The following is an 8,821-nucleotide window of genomic DNA, read 5'->3' on the forward strand; positions in this document are numbered from 1 at the left end:
TTAACTGTGTGACTTCACATCATTATATAATAAAATAACTTTTTTATGAATTATGCTGCAATAACAATAATCTCAAATTTAAATGACTAGAAATTAATAAAAGATAACCATGCGGAAGATAGATCAGGAAACCCTTACCTACCCCACGGCTGGATCTGATTTTAATTAAATTCACAGCGAACGTCACCTACTTTGCTGGGATTTTATTTTAAACAATTTTAACCCAAATTCCAGGCATTATTTGTTTGTATGTCCTTAACAATTGGTACTAATATAATAAAAATCAGAGAGAAAGTATGATCAAGCAATCAAATCTACGCAGAAGTATGTATGCTCACTAAAGAACATCTGGCAACAATATAATGCGACATAAGGCAATTGCACACTGAAAGGTGTACATAAATACATCATGCTATCACATAACTGACATTCTGACTGACCACAACAAGTATTGCATAAATAAATAAAAACAAACTTGTATCAACCAGGCAAATCTTATTCCTATCACAAGCCACAACCCAAGCCAATCTCAAAACTGTAAAACCATATTCACCGTCTTCAACTCTTCATGGATGGACTAGGTACAAAGCCCTCACCGCTTCACATTATATGCACAGAACAACAAATGGCCATATATATCAATAGAGAAGAGAGTGATTTCCCTTATTTGAGATTCTCGAAAATACATATCCGTGTGTTTATGTTCGCATCCTTTCTTCCATTCAGCTATGGAACTGGTTTTGTATTCGCATCCCGTCTTCCGTTGAGCTTAGGTTTATCCCTAATCACACTAGTAGTGCTAACAGGGTGTTTGACTATTTGACATCCAGCTCCACCCCCTGCTTAACAGAGATAAGAAATAATATTTAGCAAAGACTACTTCTATCCTAACTTAATCCAACCAACTGGACTTTCAAATTACTTATTATGCTTTCATTAACACAAGAATTTTAGAAATAAAGATGTTGCATAAAATAAAATTTCTAATCAAAATTGCAAATTAATTTCTTACGAGGTGTACAAAACATCAGTGATCTCATTCTATACAACTCGGTGATGTTATTCCCAAGAGAGTAACATTTTAGAATGGATAGCCCAACCCATAGGGAATAATACAGCTCAATTGGTTTCTACAGTGTTGGCCAAAATTGCAAATTAGAAAATGCTGAAATTTAGGAAAACTTCTCTATAACATTTCCAAACGAATCAACGTGGCATGCAGTTATTTTAGAAACCTTTTAAGGTTTAGGGTCCTCTCCTCTACAAGGCTGCCCTACCTCTGTAAATGAGTGAATGCACCTAGCTACACTTGAACTTTAGTTGTAAATCTCAAACTCAAACTAGCTGAAGTGGAATGCAATGATTGGGTTTGTCCGTCTATATTATAGTTCACCTGATAACTGTTCCAACATCCTGAAGCAGCTATCAGACCCGCAGTGTTCGGGAAACAATAAAATGAACATAAAGAGAATACTCACCATTGTTAGGCAGAGATAATCGTTTTTTGGCCTGCTTATCTGCCTGTGATGTTCTCTCCTTTGGATTACTATGGGATCTTGACCCAATTCTAGGTTTTGAGTTAACTTCTTCAACAGTATTTTCAACTTTTGCCTTAGAAGTTGGCTTAACAGGCTGCGTGTATGATGATTCTAGCAAACCTGCAGACTTACTAGATGAAGAATCACAGCCATCAGATATAGTGGGACCAGTTCCTTGACTTGTCAGGTTTGGATGTGTGTTTGATGAGAATGGTTTCTTGTTAGCAGAGCTCAACTGAGGTGTGGTTCCATTTTTATCATCCTTAGCTCCATCTTCATGTACTGTTACTCCATCCTTCATATTAATGTCAACGAAGCGGTTCTCCCAAGGACGGACAGCCATCCATCTTTCCAACCAATTCCAACCCCAGCTATTTTTATCTGGTTCAAATCCACCAGAGGAAACAGGCTGCTGTCTTGATCCTGCCTGCCACTGCCAAGGGGAAAATTTGAAAAATCTTACACCAAGCCTGTGGACCAAAACGATGTATCAAAGGAAAATGGATACTATAATGCAAAGCTGCTGATCATGTGATAAGGAAATTGTTGGACCAACGTTCCAAGTTCAGCTTACTTTTAGAGGTTCACTAACACTCGACAGCATCATCAAGTATCGTACTATGTTAGTATGTTACACTATCTATATAACTCATTACAAGTTACAAAACTATGTGGCTTGATTGAATAATGTTTGAATTGGTCCGGTATTTTTCTTTTTGAGAAAAAAACATTTCCAAATTTAGTACTCTTTTCTATAATTCTATATATAAACTTGTGTTTGAGATGGACCATTCCAGACTTCAGATTGATTTTTTTTTTTGCTGACCATGGTATTAGTATGAAGTAGCCTCCACCAAAAGCGATGACTAATCTTCATTGAGGACTGTGACCACACACAAGGTGGATATTCTTCTCCCAACACGACTACAAATAGAATTTACAACACTTTAATATAATAGGATATAAAAAAACAATTTCTTATGTTTCCTAATGGAGAATGTCTTGAAGGCAATGAGACCCTCCTATGAATAAATGAAATTACAAAATTCAGATATTTCTTATCATTCAAGTTGCACAAAAATTTAACTAATGTACAATACGAGAACGTGTCATATGAGAATGGTCATCTTATGTGAGAATGAGAATGACTAATCTCAACCGTTAGATTAAACTGAAAGGCTAAGATTAAAACATTTTAAATTCAAATTAAAACATCATTTAACCATAAAATCTCCATAAAATTTACCAAACAGAAAATCAAATATCTTAAAGATTTAATCAATGAAGTCCTAAAATATCTCAAACATATCATCACTATGATCACCACCACCATCATAATCGTTTCTACCATAACTGCTATGACCACCACTGTAACCACCACCATAATCGTCAATCGCCGCCGTCGCCACCAACATGACTATTGGCGATGACAGTCATGTTAGTAGCGACAACAGTGGTCATGGCGACGGCGATAGTAGTGATTATGGTGACGATTTTGACGTAAATTAAATCTTTAAGATATTTAATTTTCTGTTTGGTAAATATTATGGAAATTTTATGGTTATAAAAAGTTTTAATTTGAATTTAAAATGTTTTAATCTTGGCCTTTCCTTTCATTTTAATCTAACGATTGAAATTAGTCATTCTCATTTTTACATAAGATGATCATTCTCATATGATACATCTCATGTATAATACTTGCTGCACACATAATTAAACAACATGCTATAGTAAACTCACCTGATGAGATAGAGCATACGCCATGGCTCTCTCACGTTTTGCTGCAGCCTCTTGTCTCTTCAATATTTTAGCCTGAATTTCTTCAACAGATCCTACACTATCACACCATCCTTCCTGTATATATGAATTTAAAAAAAAAAAAAAAGTTATTAATCATCATTCTTAAGTTACAAGGTCACTCAAACAGATAATTTGATAAGAAACTGCAATTTGATTACATTATATCATACCAAGCACTACAGCTTTTTTACCCTAGTCCAAGTTCTCTGCTTCTTATCTGGTATACCCATCAGAAATGTCTAAAAGAAATTAAACCAGCAGATTACATTCAACTGTTATAGGCACATAGTTTACACCAGTGTTAGTTTAGTATCCTGCTTAATTGTTAGTTTAGTACATTTTCTTTCTGATAATCTATGCATAAATTGATAAATAAGAAACAGGCCAAGCATGTAGCCACAGCAAAGTGAAACTAAGTATAGAATATGACAGATTGCCCAGAAAATGCCAACAAACCATTGGATCCAAAAGACTAACTAGACCCAAGTGATGAGTAGCAAGGAGGGAAAACCTAGTTCCTCTTTCATAAACTTAACAATCAAACATCTATCTCAAATTCATGTTCAATTTCTCAATACCCATCCTCCACGAAAATGGATTACAGGAGATAATAGTGAAAGAGATGAAGATATTCCACAATTTAAAAAAAGTAATGTCACTGTAAGAACAGTACTTCTTAGTCCTTACTTCTGTTTCTCGAACTCGAGCTTCATTTGCAAGGTTTTGCTGATGCTTCTGTTGTGATGCTTGAGTTTCCAATGCCATGCAAACACGCCTAGCCCGAACACGAGCTTGAACCCTCACCAAAGCTTGCATACAACGGAGTGTTATTGCGGCTTGTTTTCTCACTGCATGGCCTCTTACAAGGGCCTGAAGCCTTACCACACCTTTCAAAGCCCGTAGTGCTCTTCTAGCCTGACACATAAAACACAATTTTCCAGCTAGATCAAAGTTGTTGGCAACGAAACTCCTGAAATTTTTTTATAATAACTCTCAAAACAAATACAGGAGTAAATAAAAGAATGAAAGGCAGAAAAAAGACCCTAAAATAGGTCCGAAATGTATCTTAAAGAAAAATCAATTAAATTCCAGAAACATGACATCCTAGAGGAGCTAAATCACTTTTGTCAACCACTACTACAATTCTTGAATGCCAAAAATAATTTTAGAGAAGATAGACTCCTGAAGTATAAAAAGGGGGGAATAACAGAAGTAAATGACATCGCATAAAGACTGCCTACAGTCACATTGAAAAAAATATAGGTAACAATTTCAGTTTAGATGATTTTTCTAATATAGGTAAAAATATAGGAATATAGTCTAGTTTCATTCTCAATTTGTACTGTGGGTTTTTCAGGTTGTGTTTTATATGTCTGTATCCTATTTTCGTATGACATGACCTTATAGCTGTATCAACTAGTACCTCTGGTACTATTTTATATTATAATATATTATTTTTGCTGAGCAAAAAAAAAAATCAGCTCATGTAAACTAAGCCAAATAACACAAACTTAATACGGAATTTACCAGAAATCCTCGAAATGCTGTTTGAATGCGTATTGCAGCCAATTCCTCCCTCATCTGTTGATTATGTGCAGCATCATGTGCTTGTTGTGAAGAAGAAGATGAATAGTGGGCATCAAGGTTTGCATGGCCATTATCATATTCAACAGGTGGAGTAGCAGCATTATCCAATTCGTTCGGAAATTTACCATTATCAAATTCAACACCATGCCTTCTCTGATGGTGAAACTTGCCAACCTTCTCACCATTGAAAAGTTTAAAAATACACAGTTAATTTTTGAATATGTAATGTGTAGTATTTTATACAGGAGTGGAACTAGAAGAAGTGAAAAAATTATTTGGGATAAGAGCAAACCTTGAGTGGCCTCTCTCATAAGCTAAAAACATCACCACCTTCGGTGGCTCTTGTTAGATTTCATCTTTAAACCAATTGGTGTTACCTTGCCCAATAGGTATTTAAACAATGACTTGTCATCAACAACTCTCTGATATGCTACGGCATTAACAATGACTTGTCATCAAGTTTGAGGGAATGTGATATACCCCCTTAAAACCATTTGGCATTAAGTGAAATTGTCCAACAGGTATTTAAATTGCACGAGGCAGGCAATGTGAGACTTTCTAACAACTCTCTCATGCAACAACATTAACATTAGTTTGCCATCAGGTTTGGGGGATGCGATATCCCCCCTTATATCTATATTCTATAGTGGGTCTGGTTTTAAATTTTACCAAATTCAGTTTATATAGTTTCCAAGAGGAAAATTCGTTGAGCACATATTAGAATTGAAATGATCAATAACAAAACTACTAAACTAAGGTGAACCATGCTCTAACATTTGAAGAATGAAAAGAACTCCACTAAATGTCCTGAGTAAGACACTCGCAAATGCACAAAAAAAAACATTAATTTTTTCCCTCTTAAGTTGAAACCCAAGCAACAAAACTCTTTTGCTTTTCTTTTTGGGTAGTGTGGGTAGAAATAACGATGATACAGAACCTCAGTTAAAAGCACCATAGGAGATGATTATTTTTGCCACCAGAACATGAAAAGAAATACTGAAACTCAGGAGTATGAATATGAAGTGTTATGAGAGAGAGACTCACATTTCCATCCTTCTCAGAAGACCCTGGCTTTTCTGATTTCTTTAGACCAACCAATGCTTTAATCCACTTCCCAGAGACACCCATAGTCAATGCAAATTTATTTCAATCTAGCATAAACCTAGCATGGAATTATATGGCAAAGTCAATGCAAAAGTAGTTGATTATACACGAGCTTAACTAGCCTATGAGCTATGGGAACAAAAATGACAAAGCAAGCACAAAGTATCAAAGTGAGCAAGCTAGCTTAACTGAGGAAATCTATTTAAAAATGACAACCAGATCAAATTTGTCACAGTAATATGCCTTCTTGTGACCTTTATATTCTATATCCATTATGATTGGTCAAATTTCTAATAAGTTTATTTCCTAAATACTAGTAGTTCACTAGATTAGTTATAACCATTAGAACAGAATTTTCACTTCCAAGCACCCATAAGCAGCAGGGAAGTGAAGCACAAATGACGGGTCTCAATCTACCATAACACAGTTGCTACACATTACGTGAAAATGCACCTTTTGAAATGACTAGTTGTGTTAACTATTTTATTTTTATTTTTGGCTTTAAGTCTACCACTACTTGACTTGATCAAGACATTGACCTCATAAAAAACAAAGACCATTCGTAGTCTGAACAAGGGTAATATGAGGAATATAGAAGCCACATTTTGTGATGTGAAGGATCACTGATCGGGCATAAATTGCAAATCAGAACGCACAAGACCAGCCATTAACTACTAAGGTTCTTTTCTTTCATTGTCATACAAAGGCCTGAGTAGCCAAGTGTTACTAAGAAATCCAGATTGCATCATACTACACTCAACAATAGGCGTATGCTAAATTTCCCAAAAATTGTACTCATTAACGCATTAATCCAAGTGACCAAGTCTGCTATACCATGTCATCAAGTGTTAAGTGCTTTAAACACACAAAAAATGAATAGAATTGCGTAACAACTCGGCAAAAATGTCTTTTCAACTCATTGGAAAACTGAAAAGTACTTTCTATTTCTAAGCTTGAATTATTAGTACACTAAACCTGAAGTAAAAACGACCACGAAAATCGAAAAACGACAGATACTACAAAGATCGGGATTATATGGCAAGCAACGAAAATCAGATAGATGGTGATAACCGACCAAAGACGTTGACAATTCCCTCCGTTAGTGTTGACTCGGTTGCTTGAAAAATCAATTAACTGTTTGAGTTTGACATAAATGCGCGATAGATTAGGTAACTAGACAACAATTCAATTTAATAGCCATTAAAACCTAGAATTCCAAGCAAGAGAAACGCAGATCCAGAAATCGTAGAGTTGAGGCACATTTCACCTGAAAGTCATAGCAAGAGAAATTGTCACTCAGCTAAAAAACTCACCATCGGCCACGAAAATATAACGAACCGTCTCTGAGTCAATGCCGAGTTCTCTCATTCGCAAACTCGGAAGCTCTTCAGAAGATTTCCAAGTGAATCTCGCTCTTCTATCACTCCGCAATGACTTTCATTGAAAAGGACTAAAATAAAATGAAATAGATAACGAATGTGAAGCGAGTCGGCAAAACTAAAACTAGACAAATAATTATGTCTGATGAGGAAATGAATTGTGATTCTGTGAATGAATGTGGAATGAAATTTTAATATTTTAATAAATAAAGAAAGAATAGCATTATTAACTCTTTTAAAAGGCTATGACAGAGAAAGAGAAATAGATATACTAATATTTTAATGATATTTAAATAACTAATAGTATTGGTTTAAAAACGACGAGAGGGAGCACGAGGATTGAGCAAGGTGTGGTCTAACGTGCGCCGGGACGGTAGTAGCCCACAAAACGACGACGTGTTGATGTCCACACCTTACCCTATCCGATTAATCCTTGCCTGGTTAATTAATTAATTAATCACAATATTACAGCCTCTTTCAATACAAGCTAGAAGTAGAGTAATTTTGAGAGTTTCTCTATTAAAAAAACTCTATATTTTTCGAAGAAAAGATCTCAAAATCACTTGTGACTTGTATCCAAACACATACTAAGTCATTGCATTAGAGCAACTGCAAGTAGTTCGTGAATTCCACCGTTGATTGTGTTGATTTTCTCCTCGTTTTTTCTAGTGATGAAATAGGAATTGTTCTTGGGGGTAATGTTGTGGAATCCAATGTCTGCACTTCACTCACTCGCACACACTCTTGCGTTGCTGTGAACTTCGAACGAGTACGAGAGTGTATCACAAGATTTGTGAGTTCCTACTCTATGGACCATAACAGAGTTGATTCCTAATTTAAGATTATACTCAAACTATTTCAAGATTATGAGTCACTCACAAGATTCAACAGTAGCAAGAACCAAAAGAATTGAAGACTCTCAGATGAGTCTGGTTTAGAAAATTGTGGTCGACTTAGATCCATCACTCCCTCCTCGATGTGTTAAGCGTCATAAATTGGTTCGTCTTATTTTATATAGTGATGGTGTTTTGGAAGTCATTTCTAGCGTCATAAATTGGTTCTTCATAATTTATATGCTTTATCAAGAAATTTCTAACTATTTTTAGCATCTATAAAAAAAATCGTCCCAAAAGAGCTGTTATATCATTATTTAAGAAAAAAAAATGTAATAATAGGAGAAAAAACCAAACAAAACTATGGGGGACCCGTCAACGTTTGGTTAAAAAACTAAAACCAAAAACGTTTAATAGTGGAACAACTAAAAACTTATTTTACCTAATTATAATTTAATCAATCATTACATTTTATAGGATATCATATCATACAAAATATTTATCAATTTTATTAATAATTAACTTTTATTAAAAAAACTTAACCCTTTTTTTAGTGATATTTTTTTTTGGTTACATTTTT

General features: G+C 34.9%; 1 protein-coding gene across 4 annotated transcripts; it reads right to left on the bottom strand.

Annotated features, from left to right (window-relative positions):
* Nucleotides 1-297: 297 nt before the first annotated feature.
* Nucleotides 298-7,625, bottom strand: LOC114379859 (protein IQ-DOMAIN 1-like). Of its 4 annotated transcripts, none has more exons than XM_028338646.1 (7): nucleotides 7,343-7,625; nucleotides 5,970-6,087; nucleotides 4,866-5,099; nucleotides 4,026-4,253; nucleotides 3,279-3,392; nucleotides 1,479-1,971; nucleotides 298-839 (listed from the first exon to the last, which is right to left on the bottom strand). In XM_028338646.1, the coding sequence occupies exons 2-7, from the start codon at nucleotides 6,051-6,053 to the stop codon at nucleotides 727-729; spliced, it is 1,266 nt and encodes a 421-aa protein (XP_028194447.1). In that variant the 5' UTR covers nucleotides 6,054-6,087; nucleotides 7,343-7,625; the 3' UTR covers nucleotides 298-726. The 4 variants fall into 4 exon arrangements, with proteins under 4 accessions (XP_028194447.1, XP_028194444.1, XP_028194445.1 ...); XM_028338643.1 differs by having other exon boundaries at nucleotides 298-842; XM_028338644.1 differs by having other exon boundaries at nucleotides 298-842; nucleotides 7,297-7,584.
* Between the last annotated feature and the right edge of the window lie 1,196 nt (nucleotides 7,626-8,821).

This window comes from Glycine soja, chromosome 12 (genome assembly GCF_004193775.1).
Source record: "Glycine soja cultivar W05 chromosome 12, ASM419377v2, whole genome shotgun sequence".
Taxonomy (NCBI): Eukaryota; Viridiplantae; Streptophyta; class Magnoliopsida; order Fabales; family Fabaceae; genus Glycine; species Glycine soja.

Excerpts from the sequence above, each read along its gene's own strand:
- LOC114379859 (XM_028338643.1), bottom strand. The coding sequence starts at position 6,053 with ATGGGTGTCTCTGGGAAGTGGATTAAAGCATTGGTTGGTCTAAAGAAA. Across the intron at positions 5,100-5,969 it reads CTTCTGAGAAGGATGGAAAT|GTTGGCAAGTTTCACCATCA; the intron begins GTGAGTCTCTCT and ends AATGGTGAGAAG. Across the intron at positions 843-1,478 it reads ATTATCTCTGCCTAACAATG|CAGGGGGTGGAGCTGGATGT; the intron begins GTGAGTATTCTC and ends ATCTCTGTTAAG.